General features: G+C 35.0%; 7 protein-coding genes across 7 annotated transcripts; 5 read left to right on the plus strand and 2 right to left on the minus strand.

Annotated features, from left to right (window-relative positions):
• Positions 1-7,404: 7,404 nt before the first annotated feature.
• On the plus strand, positions 7,405-8,005 carry MONOS_6157 (uncharacterized protein; the record flags this gene model as incomplete). Its single annotated transcript, XM_067876366.1, has 2 exons — positions 7,405-7,483; positions 7,548-8,005. 2 exons carry the CDS (start codon positions 7,405-7,407, stop codon positions 8,003-8,005), a joined length of 537 nt encoding a protein of 178 aa, XP_067732697.1.
• A 4,063-nt stretch (positions 8,006-12,068) lies between these two features.
• On the plus strand, positions 12,069-12,486 carry MONOS_6156 (uncharacterized protein; the record flags this gene model as incomplete). The annotated part of the gene is made up of 2 exons (XM_067876365.1): positions 12,069-12,303; positions 12,431-12,486. 2 exons carry the CDS (start codon positions 12,069-12,071, stop codon positions 12,484-12,486), a joined length of 291 nt encoding a protein of 96 aa, XP_067732698.1.
• Positions 12,487-14,089: 1,603 nt separating this feature from the next.
• Positions 14,090-15,192, plus strand: MONOS_17227 (uncharacterized protein; the record flags this gene model as incomplete). Its single annotated transcript, XM_067870126.1, has 5 exons — positions 14,090-14,098; positions 14,254-14,364; positions 14,440-14,528; positions 14,574-15,095; positions 15,180-15,192. The coding sequence occupies 5 exons, from the start codon at positions 14,090-14,092 to the stop codon at positions 15,190-15,192; spliced, it is 744 nt and encodes a 247-aa protein (XP_067732699.1).
• Positions 15,193-16,359: 1,167 nt separating this feature from the next.
• On the plus strand, positions 16,360-16,713 carry MONOS_6155 (uncharacterized protein; the record flags this gene model as incomplete). Its single annotated transcript, XM_067876364.1, has 1 exon — positions 16,360-16,713. The coding sequence occupies one exon, from the start codon at positions 16,360-16,362 to the stop codon at positions 16,711-16,713; it is 354 nt and encodes a 117-aa protein (XP_067732700.1).
• Positions 16,714-16,757: 44 nt separating this feature from the next.
• On the minus strand, positions 16,758-18,459 carry MONOS_6154 (uncharacterized protein; the record flags this gene model as incomplete). Its single annotated transcript, XM_067876363.1, has 3 exons — positions 16,758-17,104; positions 17,214-17,834; positions 18,228-18,459. The coding sequence occupies 3 exons, from the start codon at positions 18,457-18,459 to the stop codon at positions 16,758-16,760; spliced, it is 1,200 nt and encodes a 399-aa protein (XP_067732701.1).
• Positions 18,460-18,504: 45 nt separating this feature from the next.
• Positions 18,505-18,931, minus strand: MONOS_6153 (uncharacterized protein; the record flags this gene model as incomplete). Its single annotated transcript, XM_067876362.1, has 2 exons — positions 18,505-18,663; positions 18,740-18,931. 2 exons carry the CDS (start codon positions 18,929-18,931, stop codon positions 18,505-18,507), a joined length of 351 nt encoding a protein of 116 aa, XP_067732702.1.
• A 3,326-nt stretch (positions 18,932-22,257) lies between these two features.
• MONOS_6152 (uncharacterized protein) lies at positions 22,258-23,477 on the plus strand (the record flags this gene model as incomplete). The annotated part of the gene is made up of 2 exons (XM_067876361.1): positions 22,258-22,260; positions 22,620-23,477. 2 exons carry the CDS (start codon positions 22,258-22,260, stop codon positions 23,475-23,477), a joined length of 861 nt encoding a protein of 286 aa, XP_067732703.1.
• Positions 23,478-26,244: the final 2,767 nt, after the last annotated feature.

The following is a 26,244-nucleotide window of genomic DNA, read 5'->3' on the forward strand; positions in this document are numbered from 1 at the left end:
GAAAAAATAACCGGACAATAAATGAAATTGATAGAACTTTTTTGAAAAAGATAAAAAAACAAAGAAACATGTCTTCATTATTTCATTGAATAATGAACGAAATTCAATCGTCTTTCTCTTTCTATTTGGACAAGCTTCTCACACAAGCATTCCTTATTTCACAGTTGCCCGCCTGTCTGGAACATACGAAATGTTTTTCCGCTCATTCAAATTCATCCAAGCCCAAGAAAGCATCCTCATTGCATCGCTGGGAAGAAGCATTGACATGACAAATGTTTCGATGAGCAATATTGAACCGATGCGCAAAAGCATTGTGGAAGTATTTGCGCAGGCTGAATTGCAAGACGAGTCACAGGGATTTAATGAAGACAAAGGTCCGACAGTTCAGCTGAGATGCTGTTCCTTCGCTCACTTCTCCTAAATATTCCTTCTGAGCAATCCGTCATCAGCTGCTCCGGCAGCAAGCCTTCCAGCGTGTCTGTGCAAAACAAGTTGATCAAGAATTGTGGAAGCAGCCAGAGCGAGAGCGGCGAAGGAATATTCATGAAATTGAGCGAAGGAGTGTATTTTGAGATCTGTTTTTCCACAATCTCAGGATGTTTCTGCTCGGCAACTGGAAGAGGAGGCGCGATATTCCTGGACTGCTCAACAATTGCAAGCGATGGCCCTTTGCCTTTCTTCTTCAAAAATATCACATTCTTGGGGAACAAGACTTTCAGGGGAAGAGAAGTGTTTGCGAAATGCTCCAACATCAAATCGCAAATAAGCTGCGAGCTCTTCCAGCTTGACTTCAGACCTCCCTTTGTTTGGGAGCATGCTATGTGTGTGCTCTGCAACTAACTATTGAGACGAGCAAGATCTCTTGCTTTCGTTGTTGAAAATCGAATTGAGATTATTTTTTCATCTTCTTCAGACGAAAACGCCTCAGATTCACTCCAGTTGTTGAGCTTTCAATGCGCCCTGCTCTTCCTTGAATATTGCATTGTCTCACATCATTCCTTCTGTTTTCAGCAACTTGCTCGTAGATGAGATTTCTCTGGTCTCTTGTGAAGCAAGTACACATGATATGACGGTCAAATCGCTGGATGAGGAAGGCGTAAGGAGGAATATTATGCTGCACAGCAGCATTGATAGCAAGGCGAGCAGTCTCATTTCGTGCCAGTTCAGAGTCAAAATCGAATTTCTTTCGTTTTTGTTTGGAAGAGTTTTTTCTTCTCTGCACTCCAGTTTATTTCCGCTGACTGATGGAAACTTGTCGATTGCAGACTCAATTTTGCTCAAGAAGTTTCTGGTGGAGGATCTGAAATTGAACTGAATTGCTCGATTGTTGAAATGAGTGGTGGAAGATTGACGATGTCTGACTGTACTTTTGCTGGCCTCCATCTCAGTTCTTCATGCCTGGCAGCAAGTTGTGGTCAATATTTCTCGTGTGCATTTCTGAATTTCGCAGATGTTATATCTGGAGTGCTGTTGAATTTCCACAATCTGGCAAAGCTGTTCATGCGGCAGGTGCATGCATCCAATTGCAGCGCTCAGCGATCAGGCCTCATTCTTCGCAACTGAAATGACTCCCAGCTTCAGAACATTCAGATGAGAGGAACTCAGAGTGGATCAAACATGATTGTGCTTTCCTCAGATGGTTCAGGAGTCCATTCAAACAATTAATGAATTAATTTGGAATTCGATGATACACATGTGTCAAGGGAATCTTTTGTTTCTGTCGGATGCCAAGATACAAACATCGAGATGAATTTCTTGGCTATTTCAAACACAATTCTTGGAGAAGGATGAGCAGTGAGTGTGGCATCAAATGCGTCGACATTCCGGATAAGGCAGTCATCATATCAAACTGTTACCCGAGATTCGCTTATCCTGTGCTGTTTTGCATCTTAAACTTCGTCCTTGTTGCTGGAATTGGAGAACTGCTCAGACAAGAAGTGTGATTCGCACACTGAAAAAGGTTGCATTGCAGCGTTGGCAGATTTGGTGGATGCTTGCACGTCTTCGAGTGTGTTTGATGGAGTAACAGGAGCGCAACAGTTTGTGTACATACGAAGATAGTTTCGAATATCTGTGCAAGTGGAGCGGTTTTATGGTTGATATTCAGAATTGCTTGGGAAGGATAATAGATACGAGTGTTGCTAACTCTTCAAAAGATGGGTTCCTGTGTTCTGTTGAAGCGCCTGTGTGCAATTTGTATTATTTGTCAACAACAGCCGAGTGCAGTGGGTTATCCGTTCATAAGGAACAACATCACCTGCTCTGGTCATGCGCTTCTGAATATTCAAATCCCAAAAGTCAGGGATCGATTTCTTCCGAACATTTCGTTTTGGATTTCCACCAGTTACACCAAAAATTATTCAAAATCGAAAAACTTTCAATCGAAATCGAAAAACTTCCAAACAAAGTCGAAAAACTTTCAAACAAAGTCGTAAGTTCGAAAAACTTCAAATTTTCAAAAAGATGACAAAAATTAATACAAGTCAAAAAACATTGTTTTTGTTGAAATATCAATCACATTAGTAAATAAAATGATTTTTCATCTTTTTTCCGGTGTCTTTCTTTGCTTTCTTTTGACCAATTACAAATTTAAAATTATGAGAGAAATTCTGACATATTTTTATCTCATTTCAGTTGAAAGCACTCTTCTTCACAAAAAAAAATTTACTTTCGAAAATTTTAATTTTTTTCCTATTTTATGTAGAATGAAGAATCCATTATTGACTCTCTTATTTAATGTTTTTTCATCACAAACAACTCATTTCTTATTGAAGGAAACAAATGTCCAGAGATGTGTTTTGAGTTTATTTTTGAATTAATTTTGGTTCGAAATCTTCAAAATTTGCAGAAATCAACAACACAAACATTGCTGATAATATTTTCAAAAACAAAAGAATATTTTTGTCTTTTGTGGAAAACTTTTTATTTCACGTTTATTTTTTTTGTGAAATTTTCGACTTTGTTTGAAAGTTTTTCGATTTCGATTGAAAGTTTTTCGATTTCGTTTGCAACTTTTTCGACTTTGAATAATAATTTTCGACTTTGAATGAAACTTTTTCGACTTCGAATGAAAACTTTCGACTTTGAATGAAAGTTTTTTAACTTTGAATAATAATTTTCGATTTCGTTTGAAAGTTTTTCGACTTTGGTTGAAAGTTTTTCGATTTTGATTGAAAGTTTTTCGACTTTGAATTATTTTTGGTGTAGAGATCATGATAAAAATGCCTTCAGAAAGAGCATCCCGTTCTTTATCCCGCAGCAAAATTCAGTGATATTTTGTTAAGAAGGCAATGCCATTTCCCTGGATCTCGTTATCTCTTCGTTCATTCCTTGATACTAGCTCCTCCAGATTGATTTTGTCAATGAACCCCTCTACAAACTTAAAAATATCCGCTGTAAGTTTAACTTTCAGAAAATGAAACTGTAATCCATGTTGTCATCTCAGCCTCAATCGCGACTTCCGTATCCAACAATACTGAAGTAGCTGCAAGCATCATGGAAAAAAAGCTCAAAAACAGTTGCATCAACTGCACAATTTCTTTTGTGGAACAGCAACGAAGTTTAATTAAAAACGATGAAAGAATTGCTGAAGGAAGAAGAGAAAGAAAACCGTCTCGACCACAGATTGCGACTGTTATAACAACAATTATTCTTCAGATTCTTTTGATTGGATTTATTATGTTTATTGCTTGTTGGAAGAAGGCTTCGAATGGAGCGGAAGATTTGAAACAGGTTGTTGATGACACAATAAAGAAGGATCCAAAGGCATATGAATGTTGAATACAGAGAAATCTCCAGATTATCAATGGGGAAAAGCGTGAAAGAATGCAGTCAAGCAAAATATTGAGAGAATTTGTGGAAAAAAAATCGATAAATGGATGCGTAATTTATTCAGTCAACGGAGAAAGTGGAGAAAGAGAAAACACACCAATCTATCTATTCGAATGAGCGCTTCAGAAATATATGCATTGTTTGTTGCACATTACTCCACAAACATCAATTGAAGCAAATTTTTGTTAAAGATTTTTAATTACGTGATGATCACATTTTTTGTTAATGAGAAAAAACAGGACTTGATATTGAGAATAAAATTATCTTATCATTCATTTCAAGCTTCTTTTATCAAATAAAATCTTCTTTTAACATGTCTCAAATTTTGTTTGAGAATATTGAAAAATCACAATTAATTTGGATTTTTAATTTATTTTGTTGATGAAGTGAAATATAAAACGAAAAAATATTATAATTAGTGTTTACCATTTTTTCATAAAAACTTTATTTAAGTGTATCGCACTTTATTCAAGTGTCGCTTCAACCATTTAAAATAACATGACATCATTTAAGAAAAACCCAGTTCATTCAAATAAGTTGAATTTATTCAAATAAAAAAATTCTATTCACAATTCATCTATTCTTTAAATGATTTATGAATAAAAGTGAAAAATTAAATTGTGAAAAATTGCAAACCTGTGAATTATTTTGCGACAAATATTTTCTGCTCTTTTGCCTTTGAACCAAAATTCTCAGAAACATTCGAAGAAGAGTGATCAAACATTTTGATTCTTCTTGAAATTTTTTTTCATTCGAATTTCAAATGGATTCATGCATGCATTCATTTGCATCTGCCGCAGCAACAGTTGAGCGAGTGAGTGTGAGTGAGTGAGTGTGTGTGCGTGCGTAATGAATGAATAACCTTTTGAAGATGGCAAATGTGTTGGGAAATGTCTTTTGGTGTGGCAGAAGACAAGTGAATGACAAGAACCATTCACTTTCTGGCGCAACATAAAAGAAGAAGAAGAAGGAGGAGGAGGAGGAAGGAGGAAGAAGAAAAAGAATTTGAAGGTTTAACAGCAAAAGGAGTGGGCGGAGGAGGAAGCAGGAGGAGGAGGAGGAGGAGGAAGAGAAGAAGAAGAAGTTGATGAGGGAAGAGAAGATGAAAGAGAAGAAGAAGAATTTGAAGAAGAAGAAGAAGAAGGTGAAGAAGATAAAGATAATGGTGAAGAATATGAAGAATGCAAAGAGGATGAATATTTCTAATATTTCTATTGATTTTTGATGATTTGCCTTCGCTGATGGCTTTCTCATTGAACATTTCGTATTTCCCTTCAAATTCTTCAACCAATTTTCATTTTATTCTTTTTCTGTATCTTTTTCATTTTCTCCGGCTCTCAAAATTTCTCCGTTTCTTTCTTTTTTTTAATTTCTCCGCTTATTTTCTTTATCTTCATCAACTTTTATTTCTCCGTCCCTCTCTTTTTCTATTTCTCCGTTTCTTCTTCTTCTTCTTCCTCCTCTTCTTCCTCTTCATCCTCTTTCTCCTCCAGCTGCTCTTTCTCCAAATCCACCACAAAGCACCCGTCCTTCCCTTCCTTTCCCTCCTCTTTCTCTTTCTCTTTCTTTCTTTCTTTCTTTCTTTATAATTTTTTTCCCTTCCTTTTTGTTCTTTCTTCATTATTCTTTTTCGTCGTCTTATTCTTTTTCCTTTTTCGTGATCTGTTCTTTCAATCTTCTCCACTCCCTCTCTTAACAACCTGATATCTCTGATCTCCTCTTCTCCTCCCTCTTCTCTCTCTTCTCTTCCCTCTTCTCCTTTTCCCCACTCCGCATGCATCTGCAGGATTTGCCTCTCTTTCTCGTCTCTTTCTCGTCTCTTTCCTTCCATTTGGATTCCTTCCAGCTGTTTTCTGAATGATTCATCGATTCAGATGGAAGGAAACAAGACAAACACTTTCAAAAGGCAAACGTTGTCAAAAGCTCAATGAAACAAACAAGATGAATGTGAGCCCATTCACAAAGCGATTGAATGCTGCTTCAGATGGAATTGTTGAGAAGCTGCAAGAAGAAACAGTTTTTTAGCGAAGGTTCATAAAAGTTTGAAAACAAATCAGAAAATTCAAAAAAGAAGAGAAAGAAAATAGAAAAAGAAATAAAAGATGGAAAAAAAAAACGCATTTATAAATGAGGCAATACCTTCTTTTTTAAAAAAATCGTCTTTTCTTCTCTCTGATTGAAGTTGCTTGTCTTTTATCATTTATTTACATCAGTTTATTTTTATTCACCGAAGGATAAAGAGTATCTGTGCAACACAAAAACAGAAAGAAAAGGAAAAAACAAAAGCGAAAATAAGAAATTGTAATTGCCCAAAAAGAATGAGTAATTTTTTTTTATTTTTATGATTTCTTTCTTTCTTTCTTTTTCTTTAATATTTTTTTTTACAAAAAAATTAATATCAAAATATGACTTTATTTGGATAACACACCTCAATTTGAACAGATACTTCAATTGCAGTCTGTTCTGTCTTGTCGGACTCATTTCGGAATCGCTCGTATTGTTTTCGCCTTTGCTACGAAGTCCATACCGAAATCGGTGAATCAACAATAATCATCAAATCAACCCAAAATGATGTATTTTCCAAAAAAAGGTAACAAGTGTCTTTGCAGAAAAATACACGTCAAGTGGTAACACCATGAAGTTTTTAATAGATTTAAACGTACTCAAAATTCCGCATGAGCTTGGTTCCGCATATTGCATTAATCTTCCTTCACCATCTCGAATTCTTTCATCTTCGCATAACCTCAAAATCTTTTAGAAAAATCTCTTTCAATGCTCGATTCACAATGTTGTCCATTGTTGTCTTGATAAATTCTCTCATGCGTTGAATTATCATGAGCCCAATCATCAAAAAACTGCGAATTGTTGAAAGCTTGATTCCTTCCATCAATTTTCCTTCATCCTGAATAGCCCACTCAAGAAAGGAACAAATAACAAAATCATCCTGATATCTCAAAACTTTTCTCAACACATTATATTTGAAACATTCACAGAAACCAGCAAACACTCTGAAATTACAGAAAAAATCATTTCGATGAAGCAAAGCTTCCAGATAACTCTAAAGGTAATCATCAAAAAAGAAATTCAAATGTTCATATTTAAATTTAAAGGAGCGCTGAAGCGTATGGATGATTAAGTGTCAAACTTTTCTCTTTTGTCTCTTCTTTGAAAAGTTCTTTAAAATGCTTTATTGTATCTTCTTCATGCGGCTCAGAATATTTAAATGGAAATTATTTTTATTCTAATGGCTTAAGCATTCATCTTTAAATATGTGGAAAATTTTTCAATTCATTGAAGATTCCATTCGAAATTCAATCCAGATCTTTTGAATAAATTATTGTTGGTTCGATCAGATGGAAATTAAACTTTTTCGTATTTAGCAAAATACTGCCAATACAGTTGGCTTCTTTGTGATTTATTTTTTCACACAGATTTTTACAAGACAAAGGAATTGAGTTTGACAATCATATTTTAATTTTGTCAATTATCAACAATGTTTGTTTTACTGTTTGTTTTTCTGTTTGTTTTTTGTTTTATATTTGAAGTTTTGCTGCAAATTAATCTTTGCTTATAATGAACAGAATGGATATGTGTGATGAAGATAAATTCAATGATGATGTTCAGGAGCTATCCTTTGGAGGAAAGTTTTTACGTTTGTGAATTTTTTCAATTTTTTGAATGTTCAGCACTTTCGGTAATTAATAAATTGATTAAAGGTTTGTTTTCTGAGCTTGAGCGCTGCGGTGAAATTGAACAGAAGCAGAAAATCGGGGAAATGAATGAAATAATTGATGGAATGAATAAAGTAGAATGGAAATCCGTTTTCAAGGCAGAACTGTTTGATGAAATTCACACAATGGTTAAAGAAAAGAAAATGTCAATGGAAAATGCAATTTTGCTGCTGAAGCATGCTGGATATTGCAAAGCGCTGAAAAACGTGTGGAGTCTTGGCTTTAATGATTCTGAAATGAGAAGAAGATTTGAGAAGATGATTTTTGAAGAAGCGAAGAAGAAAGAAGAAGAAAAAGAAAAGCTTATTATTGATCTTTGCGAATGCTATATTTCTCTGAGCTATGATTTCCCACATGAATCATTATCGATTTGTATGCCTTGTCTCCTAAAAGTTGCGTTGAATGAAGAGGAAAATGAGAAACTCAAAAGGAAAAGGAAATGACTCTTTTGGAATTGAGTTGCATTTACTCACATTATGTTTAAACATTTTTATTTTATTTTTAACGTTTTTGAATTTCTTTTTTTTTTTTTTTTTTTTTTTTTTTTTTCTGATTAGGAAATTGAACAAAAACAGTATTTGAATGAAATCAAAGATATTATTCAATATCATCAGGAGCGTCACAATCTTTCACGACTTGCCTATCAATCTGCTTGGATGATTTTGATAAAAAGATTTATCAGAAACAAAAGCTATGAAGTCATAGTGAATGAACTGCATTTCGCAAGAGAAGCATCAAGAGAATTGGAAGAGTTGTCGAAATGTGTGGATTGGAAGAGAAAAGAAGAAGTAAATGGAAGAATAGAATTGATAATAATCAGGAGATGGCTCAATAATACTGCTTATTACCTTCAATTATTCAGATTGTGGAACGAAGAACTTGCTAGACTCATCGGCTGCATTGTTCAGGTGTTTCGCGCATCAAGGTGCGGATTTGAAGAAATTCGCAATGGATGCCTCTTTTCACTTAAATATGCAGCAGAAAAGAGAAACATGGAAATTGATGCTTTTGTGAAGGAAGGTGCTGTTGATCTCTTTTTGGAGGAAATGAAGCAATCAACTTTGAAAGATAACATTATAAGAAATTTTTTGAATATCCTTTTGAATTTTTCAAGGCAAATGAAAGCCAAGAAGAATAATGAAATGGAAGAAGCGAAAAGAAAGGCAATAAAAATGGAGATATATGAAAAGATGGAAGAAGAAGGATACGAAGATACAATCACATGCTTTCATGGAATATTTTCTTTTCTATGCAAAAATGGTTGCAATGAATTATCGATGGATATTTCTGAATATTTTGTCAATGTTTAACTTAATTCAATTCTTTTTATTTTTACACTCAAAAAACTGTCTTTTGCAATTTCCGTCATTTCACAAAATTCCAAAAAAAATTAATTGAAGAATTTTTATAAATGTTTTTTATTTCCTTTTTCAATAATAAAAAAGAATAATCGAAAAAAAAAAAAAAAAAAAAAAAAAAAAAAAAAAAAAAAAAAAAAAAAAAAAAAAAAAAAAAAAAAACTATTTTTATCTTATAGATTATTTTCATCAAAAATCTTTTTTTGAACGAATTGTTGCTCTCAATCTTTTTCAAATAGATTCACTTTTTCATGAAAATTCATATGTTCGGTTATTTCCTCTGGAAGTCTCTGATTAATTTTGATTTTTCTCTTTCTCTCTGCAAATTCAATCAACTCGAAAAGAGAAGAAGAAGAAATGAAATGACAATTCTTGAGAAGAATGCAAAAGCATTAATGAAGAAATGCTTGTTGAAGAATACAGATTTCAACTTCATGAGTTCTATATGTAATATGGCTGGAAAAGAATCCAATCCAATGCTTCAATTCAGAATGGGAATGACAGAACAAGTCAATCAGAATTAATTGCTCTTCACATTCTTCTCTTTTTTGTTCAGTCTTTCATATTTCTTAATTCTTTTTCTTTTCTTTTGTCTTCCTTCGCTTTTCTCTTCATTCCTTTTATCTCTTCTTCTTGAATAAGGAAACTTGTCTCATTCATTCATCTCAAAATGTAATTCTTCAAAATCCATTCTTCCAAATCCCCTTTCTTCTCAAGCCCAATACAAATGCAATGCATTCCTTCAAATTCAACACCTTTCATAATGGCTTGCTGAGAATGAATTGAAAAGATGAAAGATAATAATCCATGACATTGATGCAAATTGTTGATGTATTCAATGGAAAAGTCTTCCTTTGCCTTTTCCCATTCGTTCTCCAATAATTCTGTTTTCATAAACATTCAAAATGAAGAAGAAGAAGAAGAAGAAACTCTGTTTGAAATTCTCATGCTTTTTTTTGATTATTACGATAGAAGAATAAGAAGAACGAAGAAATATCAGTTGTGGAGTGTTTCATGTTTGTTGATGGCTTGTTGTGAAGAATTTGAAACAAAATGAGTTTTTGGAAAAAGGTGATGAAGAAGATGAACAATGATGATTTTGGTCGAAAGAGATGAGCTTCAAGAGAGATAAAAATTGAACGAGAAATCAGCAGCAGAATTGACAGATGGATGAAATGTTGAAAAATAAATCAGTGAGTGGGGATGTTGGTTAAATTGCCGAAGAAGATGAAGATGAAGAGAATGAAGAAACAAATGCCATTTGATATTCAATGTCTGCCTTCTGCTTCAAATGTCCCACAAAATGAATTCCAAATCAAATAGTAGTTCTGTCAGAACATGATAATAATTCTCCAAACAAAAACTCAATGAAAAGGAAGTGCCAAATCCATTTCTGTGAAAGTGACTTGTCTCTCTTTTCGGTTGGACTGATTTCCTAGTCTCCCATGTGTAATTTTGTAAATCTTTAGCCATCTTCTCTTTGTTTCATTCATCTGGTTGATATGAAGGTCAAAAACGTTTTCCAAAAGAGAGTTTACAAAATAGAAGCCTTTTCGAGCAATGCTCAAAAAGAATTGATTTTAATCAGATTCGCTCAATTTTCGCTTATTCCGCATCCCAAAGAAGGAAGAAGATGAAGACGAATCCAAAAAATTACTTAAAAATGTTGCTGACTCAAAAATATGAAGAAGATGAGCAGATATTGCGAATAAAATTCCTCTCTCTGTTGGAGTGGCTTGTGGTGAAGTTGAGCTATATGAGAAGAAGTCAGCAGTATTTCCAGCAGAATACTCGGTAAGACAAGAATCACCAAAATTTGAAGCCCTGTCAGTAAAAACATTTTGTGTGTTGAATGAAACAATCATTGGCCATTGAAACATTTCTGTTGCGACTGGCGCGCTATCAGATGGAATGATGCTGATGATGGAAAATCTTTGGTATGCGAATTTCCATAGGTTTCCTATCGATTCATCTGAACATGCAATTTCAATTCGCTTTTTTCATCCCTTTGTCTTCTCAGCCGGTTTGGTGCTCCTTGGCATCAGCTGAAATTGATGCGTTTCCTTTCTTTCTCCCTTCAACAACAATGCCGACTCTTTCTTTTCTTCCAAAAGAAATCTCCATTTGCACCATTGGAATGGACAATAACAGATGATATTCTCCAATCTGTTGCTTCACCTGGAAAAATCGATGCTGCATCCCATTCGGATGAAGGCCGAGTGCACCAACCATCCAACAAAGAGCGTCTCATTCCTTCTTCTCTTTTACTCTCTCTCAATTATTCATCTCCAACTGCAAGTCTTCTTTCTTTCTTTCTTTCAAAAATATTAATAAAAAAGAAGTGATGTTTTTTTTGAACTTTATCCATGTTCAAAAAATAGACTCTTCTGCTCCGTCTGCCTGACAGAGACCAAACAATGACTTGGCCTTGCTGAAATTGAAGCTGCCCTTCGTCCAACGTACAAACCAAATGGCTTCTCAGCCTCCAACAGTCACTCTTCTCTTCTTCTTCTTCTTCTTCCTCGATGTCGAGCATCTCATCAATCGCATGGCTCACAATACTCAATGAATGCTGATTTTTTTTTCCTGTTATTCATGTGCACCATCTCGAAAACTCTCAATGGCTCCAATTTCTCTTTCGCCCTCTGCTCACACATCTTCATTCAGCAGCTCAATGGAATTCTCCTCAAACGCACTTCATTCATGGCTCGCACAAAATGATTGCCTCAATTCCTTCCAAAACGTACGAATTTCCAGTCATAGTCGAGGAAGAGAAAGACAGTTCCTCTTTTGACAATGTCTCCGTCCAACAAAGAAGACTCACAAACTTCGCTTCCATTTGCCTTGATTGGCGCAACAGCCCGCTGCTGTTCTTCTGCTCTGCCTTCAGCCATTTGCATTCTCTGCTCTTTTGATGAAGATGTGCCCCTATTTGCATCCAAAATGTTCCTCACAAATTGTCCGCAGCTTCTTCAATGCAATCCAAAAACGAGCACAAAACGAGCACAAAACGCAAACAATGTGAACAATTCACATGGCTGTTGGAGACGAAGAGACAACAAAAGAGCAATTATACGATTTGTATTGCCTCTGACATCGGTGAGACGACAGAAAAAATAGAAGATGATGACAATAGAAGTTGGCTTCAATGAAAATTATTTCGAATGAAAGGAGCACTGATGGAGAGAAGAAGGATAAGGAAGAAGAAGAAGAAGAAAATGTTGATGAGAAAGAAAATGAAGAAGAAGAAGAAGACGAAGAAGACGAAGAAGACGAAGAAGGAGAAGAAGGAGGAGGAGGTGGTGGTGGTGGAGAAGAAGAAGAAGAAGAAGAAGAAGAGATGAAGAAGAGGAGGAAGAAGAAGAAAAAGAAAAAGAAGGGGAGTGTGATGTTTGTCACAAAATGACATGAAACGAGCCAGATGAACTCTTCAAAGGCTGTTGAATGGAGAAGGAGCAGATGAATAAACTCATTGTCAGAATTTGCAATTGTGTATGTCCACTTTTAAAGTTGAAGTGAATGCCAAGGATGGCTACGAAGGCTGGAAAGTTGGATTTCTTTCCTAAAGGTGAGTCAAAAGTGGAGAAGTCTGATTTGTGTGTGAGTGAAAATAAGAAGAACTTCTTTCTTGTTGAAAATGAATGTAAACCAATCAATCCAATAAAAGAAATAAAACCCAATAGCAACAACATATAGACGATCTATTCATGTAGCAATTCGAACATTTGATGGCTATTCAAACAACAAATTTTCAAATACGAAGACGTTCTTATCATCAGCCAAATTAATAAAATATCATCAATGAAGAAAACGAAGAAGGAGAAGAAAACTCACTGCCCACAAAAATGTTGCTTGAAATGGATTGTCTCTGGAAAGAGAGCTCAACATAAAAAAATGCTGTTGGTTGGAATGGAAAATATATATAAAATACATAAAAATAATTAGTCTTGCATGATTATAAAGATTCATCAAAAGAACACACGTGCCCTCCATATTGCATAAGCAAAGGATTGTCAATCACTGCTGGGGTCAATCTCCTTTTCCATTGTTTCCCAGTGCTCCTTTCTCCATCATCCTTTTTTCTCCTTAAATATACTTCTTTCGATATTACCATCCACATTTTTTCCTGAAAAAAATATCTCCGAATTCTATTCTTTCCAAGTGCTGTTCAATTGTGAGCGTTCTTCTTTTTCATCTCATCAAAATGCTTAAAAATCGAATTTGCTTTTCCCCTGTTCAAGTTGAATATGGAAAATTGGCAATTCCCATCTACTGATTGTCTCTCGGCATCCAGCACTCTTCTGATACTCTGCTCAGAAAACCAAAGGAATGGTCATTTGAATAATTCATCAGATTCTTGGACTCTGAAAAGATGGTTTATAAAAGAATCTTCTAAAAGAACAGGAACAATAAAAAATGCAAACATCATAATTTTCAAATGTTTTTTTTTTGGATTTTGAATTTCCTTCAAAGATACTTTTCATAAAAATCATCTCGCCCAATTCCATCATCAATTCCCCACCATCGCTGTCTCGTAACAACGCTCAAAATAATATCGCCTATCCTGCAGAAAACATCTGCTCATCGATCTCTCATTTTAACAATAAATATTTTTGTTTTTTCATATCAAATGATCTAAATATCCATAACAACAAACAAACTGAGATTAAGCGTTCTTTTTCTCTGCAATACCTTGCCAAAAGTATTTTCATAAAAAGAGTGGTATGGGGAAAGACATTTTCCAGATAGTTTTGAAAATTTAATATTTGTCATTGTTTCTCTGTCTCGATTATTCTTTTCATTTGGATTGATAAAAATGTTGATGACTTCCGAATGATGCATTTTGCAAAAAGTCGAAGGAAATGAGCATCACCGAAAAGTTCACTGGTTTGCAATCGTTGTTACAGTTGAATTCATATTTATTGAATTTCTTTCTTTCTATTTTTTGAAGAATTGTTTTCTGAGCTGGAGCATTTCGATGAAGATGAACAGAGAAAAAAATTCTTAAAATGAATGCATTGATGGAAGAGATGGATGAAGAAAAATTCTCATCTGTGTTTACAGAAGAACTGTTCAATAAAATACACCAAAAGATTGAAGAAAAGAAACTATCGATGGATAACGCTCTCGTGCTGCTGAAGCATGCGGGATACCGCATTGTGCTAAGAAATGAATGTAGTATTGGCTTTTATCTCTCTAAATTCAGAAGAAGATTAAAAGAGATGATTTTTGAGGAAGAAAAGAAAAAAGAAGAAAAGGATGATAAGCTTATTGTTGATCTTTGCGAATGCTATCTTTCTCTGAGCGGTAACTTCACATCTCATTTGCTTTAGGTTTGTGTGCCCTGCCTTCTGAAAGTTGCATCGAATAAAGAAGAAAGTGATGAAGCCCAAAAGGAAGTGAAAAAGGCACTTTTGGCATTGAGTAATATTTCCAAGTGGAAAGTGTGATTTTTAAATTGATAAATTTATTAAATTGTTTTTGCTTCATTTATTGATATTTTTCTTATTTCTTTTTAGTTTGTCGAACAAGAACTTTACCTTAATGAGATCAAAGATATTATCCAATATCATCAAGAGCATCGAAACCTCACTCGCCTTTCCTATCAGTCTGCTTAGCAGTTTTTAATTTTTAGATTTCCCCTGAACAAAAGCCTGGAACAAGTGATTGTGAATGAGCTGCATTTTGGAAGAGATGCAAGAAGAGAATTAGAAAATCTGTCAAAGAGTGTGGATTGGAAGAAAAATGAAAAGTGGGGAGAGAGAAAAGAAAAGGAAGAAATGATTACCATATTGAGATGGATGCAAACACTCTCTTATTTCTTTGGGAACTGTTATTTGTGGAATGGAGAATATGTTGGGCTTTTAAGCAGCATTGTTGAGGTGCTTCGAGCATCAAGGGATATTTTCAGAGAAATAAGCAAGAAATGCATTTGTCCATTTGAAGAAGCATCAGGCCGCAGAGTTGTGAAAATTGGCAGCTTGTGGCAACGCGGAGCTGTTGATGTTGCTTTGGAAGAGATTCATAAATCAGCAAAGGATGACGAAATTACAGCCAAAATCTTGAAGTTTTTTTTGAATGTTTCAAGAAGATTAGAAAAAACAGATGATGAAGCTGATGAAGTGGAAAGAAAGGAAACAAAAAAAGAGATATTTGAAAAGATGGAAGAAGAGGGGTATGAAGATGTCATCACAAGCCTTCATGAAACACTGAATTTTCAACAGACGATATTATTTTAAAATATCATTGAATATTTCAGATTATTATGTTAATGTTTTATGAAATGAAACTCATTAAATTTTTGAACTCAAAAATCGTTCTTTTTAGATCTTATTGTTTTTATGTTTTTCTTTTTTTCTTTATCTTTTTTCTATCAATCTATCTATCTTTCCTTCTTTTTTGGTATGATCCGTTTATATCAGCCCAACCAAAAATCATTTTAATAATTATATTTCGATAAGTTAATCATTAGCATAAAAGAACATGCAAAAAAATTAAACCCTTGGAAATTCTTTTATTGAATATGGGTGATTTTTTTTGAAATCATAAAAAAAGATCAAAAATAGAAAAAATAAATTCTATTGTGGTATTTTTTGATCAAAGAGTAAAATTGATTTTTTGCAAGTATTTAGCTTTTGTTTCTGTTATATATATTTGTTTTATTGTTATATTCAAAAAAACATACCTTTTTAATGTTTTTCGTGAAAAAGAATTATTAAATCCAGCTTTCAAAAAAAACGTGAAAAATAAAAAATAAAACTGTAAAAGGAAAATGCCAAGTTTCTCAACTTGCAAAACTATTCTAATAAATAAAAAATTCTTTGAAAAACTTAATTGAAACGGTTTGTTAAAAAGATTGTTCCAATAAATAGATTTAACAACTTTTAACCTATTAAAGCAATTGGTTTTCTTCACTTCATCTTTTTCTTCAACTGAAATATCATCACAAAACATCAGTCCTTTCTTTTCGATTCAGTTTCTTCATCAAACGTTGAATGAAATACAATGAAATCGATAATTAATGTATAAAACTAATTCGAACTCGTCTTTTCTCTCTTTATTCTTCTCATCACTTGTCCTTCCCGCTTCCTTTTTCATCCTCTCCTCATCTTCGTTCCATTTCTACTCCGCTTCTTAAACATTCTCCTCTTGAAAATGTCTCTGACGTTGCTTGATTCCTTTCCAGCACTTTCTGCGCAATTCTTCTCGTTGTATTCCTCGGTTACTCCAATTGCTTGTTAACCTCCTCTTGAAACAAATTTGCCTTCACACTCAGTTCATTGGCCGCTGTGTGAGCGATCAGGTGAGAAAAGGAGGAGGAGGAGGAGGAAGTGGAAGAGGAGGAAGAGGAAGAGAACGATGAAGGAGAAGCAGTAGTTGTTGAAGTAGAAGAAGATGAAGAACGATAATCCTTCGTAACCAATTTATTCAAATCCTCCATGGTCATTTTCGACTCCAATTCCAAAGGCAGTGCGTATGACTTCTCATCTGAAGACATCAGCTTCCTCTTCGCATTCGCACTTGTCTTTCTGGAACTGGCTATTCTGTTTGAAGCAGCCACAATCGACATCTGGTCGAGCGGTTTGAGCGGATCGAGCGGGCAAAGAAGAGGAAGCGCCTACGACAGGAAAGACTGTACCGAAATAGACGCAGCGATGGATGTGGCAGCAGCGGAGTGGGTTTCAAGCAGTGTGGAGCTGGTGGAGAAGGAAGGGGAACCAGTTGGGGAGCTGTTTGGAATCAATACACGGTGGCTGAAGGCAGGCGAGAAGAAGAGAAAAGGAGGAAGCTGAGGTTCTCCCAAGGAATGGTAATTCAGATTATCTGGAGGCATGCTCTATGTGTCTGAAGGGAATAGAGGAAGTGCCCCATCGAAGTCGGATTTGAGGCGTGTGGAGTCAGAAAGCTGTCCGGCAGTGAGGTAAGATGGTATAAACAGCGTGGGGAAGACTAATCTTGACGAGTAGCTGAGCACATCAAAAACCGCATTTCCGTCATGCAGTCTAACCGATTGTTCGCGGATGACTGAGTCGTGAAAGGAATCATACGCAAATCTTGTGTTGTCTGCTTCACTCCTGCTTTTGGTGTGTTCGAGTGGGAAACCAGCCAGACGGCTCTCAAATTCTGCAGTGGTGATGGCGATTGACAGTCTGCGCTCGAGATGGCTGTGGCTGATAACGTAGGCTATGGCGGGGCAGTGTGTGGAAAGCATTCAGGTGGTGAGGGGTATTGAAGAAGAGGAAGAGGAGCAAGAGGAAGAAGATGTTGATATAGATGTTGATAAGGATGAAACAATCTGAGTTGCGTCTTGTTGCAGAGTTGTTATCATTCAATGCAGAAGTAGCATCAGACAAAAGCGACGTCTTTTCCGGTGACATTAGTGCAAGTTGGGGCAGTCCAAACACTTCCACAGCTCCCAGAAGTTCCAGAACGCTCTCTCCATTTGTGTGTCTGTGACAACACAATGACAACATTGAGCCATCAATTGCCACAGGCATCAGAGAAGGTGTGAGTGCTTCGTCAATCGGAGGGAGAGGAGCAGAAATCGACGCAATGGCTGCGGCGGGGTGCATTTCGAGCTCAAATTCAGAGGCAGATGCAGATGCAGATCCCTGAGAAGGAGAGAGAGAAGGAGAAGAAGAACGAAAAGAAGGAGATGAAGAAGGGGAAGAAGAAGAAGAACTTTTGGAGACGGAGGAAGAGAAAGAACAGGAAGAGGAAGAAGTAAGAGGAGGATGAGGAAGAAGAAGAAAGAAGAAAAAGAAGAAGAAAATGATGATGATAAAGGAATAATAGAAAAATAAGTTCACTTGCGCTGAATGGATTGCTTTGTTTGCATCAGATAGGATGTAGAGAGGAGGAGGGATTGACATCGCTTGTGGAGGTGGAGGTGGATGTGGATGCTGAGGGATTTCTAGCGTGCCAGTTAATGAATCAGGTGAAGAAGAAGAGAAGATAATGAAAAAATGATGAATAAACAAGAATAAAAGCAAGATTAAGAACAAGATTAAGAAGTTGAAATAAAAGAGGAAGGTGATGAAGTGGAAGACAAAGAAGTTGAGAAAAAAGATGATGCGTTTGCAGATGAAAATGCTAAGAAAGAATATAGAGTTCTAATGATTTGCTACTGAATCCTTCTTTGATTACTGAATTCAGGCAGAAAGTCAAGCAAATTGTGATCAGTATCTTCACAGGCTTATTATTCTCTTTTGTTGATTTCATCTTCTCTTTTGAAAGTTATTAATTAAAGTGTTTTCCTCTCTCTCCTTTTTCTCATCCTTCTTCTCTCCCTTCCCTTCCTTCTCACCATCAGCCCGAATCCCCTGGCTAGCCACATACGCTGCATAGTTCAGAAGGATGCTCTGTGGCTCAAACACATCCCTCGTCGCTGAAACGCTGCTGCTTGCAAACATGCCTTCATTTCCCAATCTGCTCTTCCCGAGAATCGCATAAGGTGTATGCACATTCACAAGCGGTGTCTGCGAGAAGAAAGAAATAGAATGAGAAGGAGAAAGAGAAGGAGAAAATGAAGAAGACATATTCGATAAAGAGGCAGAGCTTGAGCTAGTTATGTCGAGTGACTTCTAAGCAAGTGAAAGAGAGTCTGTGGTGGGAGATGAAGGAGTGAGTGGTTTTGGCGGAGTTCCAACAAGAAAAGAAGAGGCAGATGATTGAATGTGGTGCAAGCGAGATAAAGGAGGGGTGGCAACTATCGAGGAGGCTACTCCACTTTGAGTGTGCAGCTAAATAAATGAGAGTGTACTGTAGAACGCGAAAAAATGTCTGCTGTTATTCATCTTCATCATCACCTCCTTCTACCCTTCTCCTGTCCCTCGAACTCCTTTCTGTTGTTGCCTGCGCAAGTCTTGAGTCGAAAGTGTAAGCTTTCAATGTGGATATCTCGTTTTTCTCATTCATCTTCGTCTTCGCCTTTGGCTTTTCCCACTGATTCCCTTTCCTCTGCTCTGCACTCAATTTGCTTCTGAAATCAACCTTCGTTGCATCTTCCATTTAAATGCGCTCTCCTCTCCTCTCCTCTCTCTCTCTCTCTTTCTTTGCTCCTTGGCAGTATCGCAAAGCGAGAGCATGAGTGCGATATTGCTGTCAGCTCCTTCTCTCCAACCACCATTTCTCTTTCTATGCCCATTCAGCTTATTCTGCACAGCCGGCGCATGTATTTCGTTCGAAACGCTGAAGCAGAGTTGGATAAACTGCAACGGAAAAGGAAAGCTGTTCAAATGCCCATCCAGCGAAGTTGCGAAATGCATTGACAGTGAGGATGATACTGTTGGGAGTAGGAAAATTGGATGAAATTATTTTTGGAAGGTGCAATCAAGCCGCTGATTGAACAGCTCACATGCATCTGAAGGTCGAAGGTCTGTTCTGACACGAAGTGAAAAGAAATATCACAGAAGAAGAAGGCGAGAGGATTGAGAAATGTGAAATCATTCGAATGATATTTCCAAAGAAAAATATGAGAAGTTCCTGTGACGTTGCTGACTGAATATAATATCTAACTTAACAAGTTGACTTCACAAGGAGATAAAAATCCAAATTGCAATATTAATGACTGATACTTTCAAGCCAATCAATAGAATTACATTCCCTCAAAGTTAATTGACTTCCTTTTTGTGGGATCCCTGCCTTTCCCTTCGCAAACTGAAAATGATGCTGTTCTGTCGGCTCCAAAAATACAAATGAATCAAATGCCTAATGATGATATCAGGAAAGAAGACGAAGACAAAGACAAAGAGGAAGAAGAAGGTGAAGAAGAAAATGTTGAGGAAAATGAGGAATAATGAAAAGAAGATGAGATGATGATGAAAATGAATATTTATGATGATTGACAATTCCACAAAAATTCAAAAAAAATGCTGAAGAAGAAGTGGGAAGATTCCATGTGAATTTGTTTTCTGAACGAAACATCACATTAAACAGTTAATTTCGCAACGAGTCAAAAACCCAAATTGCAAATATTTTGGCTGATGTTCTGAAATTTATCAATAAAGCTTGATTTATTCAAATCATTTGCTTTTCTTTTTGCGATTTCCTCTCCTTTTGCTTCGAAAATAGAAACTGTTAATATTTCTCAATTTCTTTTCCTTTCCATTTTTCCACTTCCATTCAGCTCACAAAATTCTCTGATAATATCAATCCCTCCCTTTCTTCAAGATTCTCTTTCTCTTCCATAAAACATTCTTCTCCTCTCATAAAAAATACCCCTCTTCCATTTGAATATTTCACAATTGTCCTCTTCTTTCCCGCTTTTACCCTCTTTTCCTTTTTTTCAAATTCCATTTCTCCAATTTGTCTCAAATATCTTCCTCATCATCCTCAGCCACTTCTCTACATATTTACTACATTATCTTCTCAAAATCTCCACCCACTCTTCCCCACCCCTTTGTCTCAGAATTTCTTTCGTTCAAAAACCCCTCTCGAAATATTAACATTCAAAAAACTATCAACATCCACTCCCTGCTACAAAAAATATTCTTTTATCACCTCTCTGCCCCATATATCTCCTGTGCCATGTGTTGATGAGATAAACATCAAATACTTCTTTTGGTGGTTGAGAATATTATTAAAGGAGAAGATCATACCAAAAACAGAAAAAACACCTCTGAACATCCACCACAATGTGTACGGGCTGAGAAGACCCTCCAGTGAGATATACAATATATTTTGTGGAGATGCATTCCATGCTGTATTTGACCATTCTGAGACTGAAATGAAGAGATTGAATTTTTGAATGATGACGGCTGTGGAAATGAAGCTGTTTGGCAAAAAACAGTCGAAGAGCAGTTTGGTATTATTTTGTTTTTCTTAATATGAATATTTGCCTTTTGATTGTTTTTGCATTGTTTTCATGGCAGGAGGTGGAAATGATTGAAAATGAATGAAAGCGGGATAGCTCATTGTTTGGGTTGTCCATCGAGTTGAGAGATAGAATACATATGGAAAGTGTGTAAGATGAAGAGATTGAGATGGAAATTGGATGCAAATTTTTCAAGAAGCTAATTGGATTTGAATTGAGAAAGATGGAATTGAAAAAAAGCAAAAATCTTTCATATTTCAGAATAGAAAGCAATTAGTGAACTCAAAAGAAGGTAATGATTATTGGAAAGGCTGCTTTGCGAATCGCTTTGCTAAAGCTGTCGAAAATTATTGTTTTCAACAAATGCTTTTATATCTTTAGCATCAATTTCTAAATTTCTTTGCAACAACATCATAAAACAAATTTTTATATAAAAATTAGATTGATTATGTATTGTGATTATTGTTTTGATGTTTAAAAAACCAGTGAACTTTTGTTTTGCTCAGTTAATTTAAGTTTCGATATTTTGCGAACAATTTTTAAATATTTTTTTGAAAATAAGTAATAAAAACAATTGGAAACAAATTAAAATCAATAAATAAATAATAATAATAATAATTAGATCAATATATTTGTGAGATCATCACTTTCTTTTTTCTTTTCAACCTCGCCCTTAATGAAAATTTTTTATGATCAAAAGTCGGAATTTTTTATGATATCAAAAAAAATCACCCATATAAAATTTCAAATTGATTACTAAACATAATCCTTTGCGACAATTAAATTTTTTGTGAATTGAGTCGGTCGAATTTGCAAAGGAATGTCGACAAACTTCTAATTAATTAGAACTGATTGTTTTTTTAATAATAAACTTTTTTCAGAAATAAATAATTGTCAATTATTCATTTTTTTTTATTTTAATATATATTCCTACATTTTTTCTCCATTGTTTTGATTGTTCTGATGTCTAATTAAATAAAAGGATAGATCAAAATGCTTTTCCTGAAATAGCTCCATCAGGCTTGGTTTGCACTCTGTTAATCAGTGGATAAACTGTGTGTTCTTTGTTAATCTGCAATCTTGATCATAAATCGTATTTGTCTTTCTATTTTCGTTTTATTATTCAAATAAGATACACTTATAATTTTTTCTCTATTGTTCTGCACAATTGTTTTATCACAAGATAAATAAAGTAATTTTTTCAAATGTATCTTAGAAATTGGTTGAATAGCGTTTTTTAATCTTCAAATTTACAAATATGTTTATCTGAAAGTTTATCTTGATATAATTTCATTGAATAAAGTTTTGTTTAATGATTTTCTTATAATAATTGTTACATTTCTAAATATAATTGAATATTATTAACTTATTTTTTATCATTACAAGGATTTAGCCTGACTTAATTCTTGTTATTATATTTTTTTACAAACAATAGAAATATTTTTCAAAAAATCAGTGTAGCTTTCAGTTGCTGACTCCTTTTTCAAATTTCTGATATTCCAGAATAAGTAATATTAATTAAATGGTTTGAAAAGTCAATCGATTGTGAATTTTTCGTTCTTTGTTAACGACAGAAATTTCGATCATGCCTGTTCATGAAAATTTTAAACAAGAAGATATATGTGTTGATTTGGGAAAGTATTAAAAAAATATTGCATTGACAATGTCGTATGTGCTTCAAATTTTTAATTTGTTAACTGTTGGTTGAAAGAAGGCTTTTTTTTAGATTTTTGGGTCAGACAATATATAAGTTTTTGATCAAAAGAGTGGCGTCCAAAGCCGATTGTGTGGTAGCGATGGAGATGATGGTAGAAAAGTTTCAAAAGAGAAAGGAGGACAAAGTGGAAGAGAAAAATAATGAATGGATCATTGAGAATATGTTAGAAAAATGTTAAATATTCAGAGACATCAGAACATCTGTTGAGCGAAATTTTCTCAACAGAAGATATTTTGGGGAATAACTCGGATGGGGTCCCAGAATGGGTATTGGAAAAGGAAGTAGATGATGATGAAACAAGAAAGAGAACTCCATCGCCATCCATCTCATCCACTTCAACGACCGATTCTGATTCAACTTTTGTTCGATCAGAGAGTCTGTGCCCAACCACTTCATCAATATCAAACCTGGTAGATGCGATGGCATGCTCATGCCCATATGAGAAACTGATTGTGGATTTGAGGGATTCGCTGTTCATGCTGCTTCATGGAAGGAATGAGAAGAAAGAGATGGCGATAGGCACTCTGCAGGAGAGGGAGGTTACAGCTGCCCAAATCCTGTTCTGGGTAGCTAATCTCGCTCTTCACTCCTTTGATGAAATGGAAAACCCGCTTCAATCGCTAGCCAACCTCAGTCCTCACATTGTTCTTTTCTCAGAACACATGGTCGTCTGCATTGTCATGCACTCTGATTTCCTTTCATCTGATGATTCAGACTCATCGTCGATCTCTTCATTGACAATTGTTTCTTCTTCGTCCAATATTTCGTTGATGAGCGAAAGATTCACCGATTCTCCACCTCCATCATCCGCGTTTGAGGATGATGAAGACAATCGATATGAATGTTTGCGGTGGAAGGCGCCAGAGCTGCTGAATGGGATCAAGAAGCATGCCACAAAGAAAACAGTTGCGTTTTCGATGGGGATGATGCTGCAGGAGTGTGTGGAGCTGGCAATCCCGTTTGGAGGTGTGAAACAGGTTGCTGGAGATACGATTCGGAGAAAAATCAAAGAAGATAGTAATTGATGAGCCGTTTCTTGAGATGGTTGCGAGATAACAGAGGGAACTGATTTTTCAAAATCACGAACAAAGTCAAAAGAGTTACGTCATTTTCAACAGTTATCAAGAAGATTGACAATATTAACTTTATTAATTTATTTTTATTGTTATTTATTATTAATTTGTATCAACAACAGCACACCTTTTATATTAACATGACATGTCCTGGTGAATTTTCTTTTTTGGTGAAATTATCGAGTTAGAGACATGTTTTCCAATCTTTCTTTTGAACTTGGAGAAGTTCTAATTTTTTTTAATTTTGCTTTCTGACATTAATTTTTATTCAATTGTTCTCACACATTGAAAACAATAATTGCACATATATATATATACGTCAATAAACAATTGAAACATATTGCGAAGATAAATACACAAAAATAACAAAACTGAATGAACAAAAGTGTTCTTTGTTGCAAATAAACGTTCGTTTGATTTGGTGATATGAAAAAATTCAATATCTCAGAAAATACATGGCTCACAGCAATTATTATCAGTTTTAAAAATCACTTGTCATTCAGAAGAATAAAAAATGTTCGAATTCGAAACGAAAGTTCCACGAACATTGTTGAACGCATCGATTTGGATGAATAGCAAGTGAAAGCTAAGAAGATTATTTTATTCAAATAAATAAATAAATTTTCAAGCATTCATTCACAGTCTTCAGATGATTCAATAAAAAAATAAAGCATGCCTTGTTTTTGTAACCCATTTGTCTTCTTCTTTATTGCTTTATGCTTAAATTGACGTTAAATGAAAAAAGTCAATATAAAAACAATTAATAATGAAAAAATTCCAAACATTGTTCAAAAAACTGCAATATTTTAAAGGCATTATTATCAGGTTTCACACATTTCTCAGAACTCGTCACTGAAAAGTGAAAGGATTGCTTTTGCTCTCAAATCTTTTATCTTCAAAAAGATCCTTTATAAAAGAAGCAATGCGTTTAGTGTTTCTGGTGAAAGCGAGAACCTTCTGTCTCCAATAATTCGTCTTAAGCGAGAGAAAATTCTCTCACAAGATGCTTCGCTGCAGGGAAACATCGTTAAAGAATAGCAAATATTGGCAAAAATTGTTGGAATAATTCCTTGCTTGCTGATTTCAGAATAGAAAACTTGAGAATTATAATGTTCCACGTGCAGAGAGTCGTCCAGAAAAATTGAAGAAAAGAATGCTTTGAGGCTCTCAATATAGCAAGAAGCTTTCAGACATGAAATTTTTAGAAGATAATCATTGAATGCTGACTTCAATCTCAGAAACCAATCCATATTAATTGTTTGTTGGATTTTGAATAGAGATTTCTTGATTTGTTCTGCTGACATTGTGCAATCAATGACTGAAAATTCATTTGCGCCAAGTTCTTCAACGTCTTTGTCATCTTCTGAAGTGTTTTCAACATTATCTGAGCTTTTATCTTCATCTTTTTTTGTTGAATTTGATTGCATGTCATGATCTTCAAGTTGTGAATGGTTTTTTCTTGTTTCGAAAAATGATGACTCTTGCTCACTTCTAACACAGAAAGGAGAATGAACCTCGAATTCATCATCAGCTGCATTATTTTCTGCTTGAATAATGCCTGCTTCGTCGAAATCAATTTCATCGAGGTTTTCATCTTCATTTGAAATTGCTTCTTTTTCAATCAGTGAATTTTCTGTCAAAAGAGTTAATAAATGCAGCAAACTGTTGTTATGTGTATAGATTGGTGAAGTCGATGATATGGAGTGAAAATCTTTTGGAAGCGGCTGAAGTTGAACTTGTGTTTCAGTAATTGCGTCTGCTATTTTATCTTTTTCTGGGCTTATAAATTGGAGAGCAGAATAAAAAGTCTCAACCGATAACGGAGAAGAGAATATTGGGTGAGGAAAATTTGTTGGAAAATTAGTTTTTTCATTCTTCGAAAAAAATGAAAGCGCGTATTGTTTGTCTGCAAAAAATCCATTTTCGCTGTTCTTATCTTCCATTGCATGAGAAAATGTTTGTAACTTTTTCTGTTGATTCTTTGTAAGCACAATATTTGGAATTTCTTTTGAAGGACAAAGAAAGGCAGAGTCACTTGGCATAATATCTTTTGTGGATTGAATTGATGTACCGCAACGCATCCTTTGAATTTGAGTCTGATCTGAATCCTTTGAAAATGCAGATGAACATTTGAACAGCCTGTATTTTTCTTTCAATGTCATAAGTTCTGTTGAATAAGACTTTGAAAGCAAACCGTTTCTATATTCAAGAATACCAATTGGAGTTAAGGAATGAGCCAAAGCGATTTGATCTCCTCGTTCTTTCCCTAAAAATGAATTGAACAGTTGGATTACAATAAAGCAAACTCCATATTGCCAATCGGGGGAAGAAAATTCCTCAAGATCTTGCAACCACATGTATTGTGCAATGGATTTCAGAACATTGGGAAACACATCGCCAAGTTTTGTTTCATCGTTTTCAAATAATAACTGCAGTTGTTTCAGAGGTGCAAGTAATAATTCACATCGGATCACATCATCAATTTTTTCTTTGGATAAAAAATCTGTAAATGACGCATTGTGAAGATTTTTTGTTATAAAACAACATATTTCGAAAAGACAAAGCCACCTCGTTTCTATGAAAGAGGGGCATTTCGGTAAAAACGGGTTCTTTGTTGATGATTTTCTTGTTAACTTTGAAAATGATGTAATTTCTTCCTTTAATTGAACGAAAAATGAATAATTCTTAAAAAGGCGTATGACAATTAGATTGATTAAGT

This window comes from Monocercomonoides exilis, assembly GCF_001643675.1.
Source record: "Monocercomonoides exilis strain PA203 chromosome Unknown scaffold9-1957334, whole genome shotgun sequence".
In the NCBI taxonomy this organism is placed as follows: domain Eukaryota; phylum Preaxostyla; order Oxymonadida; family Polymastigidae; genus Monocercomonoides; species Monocercomonoides exilis.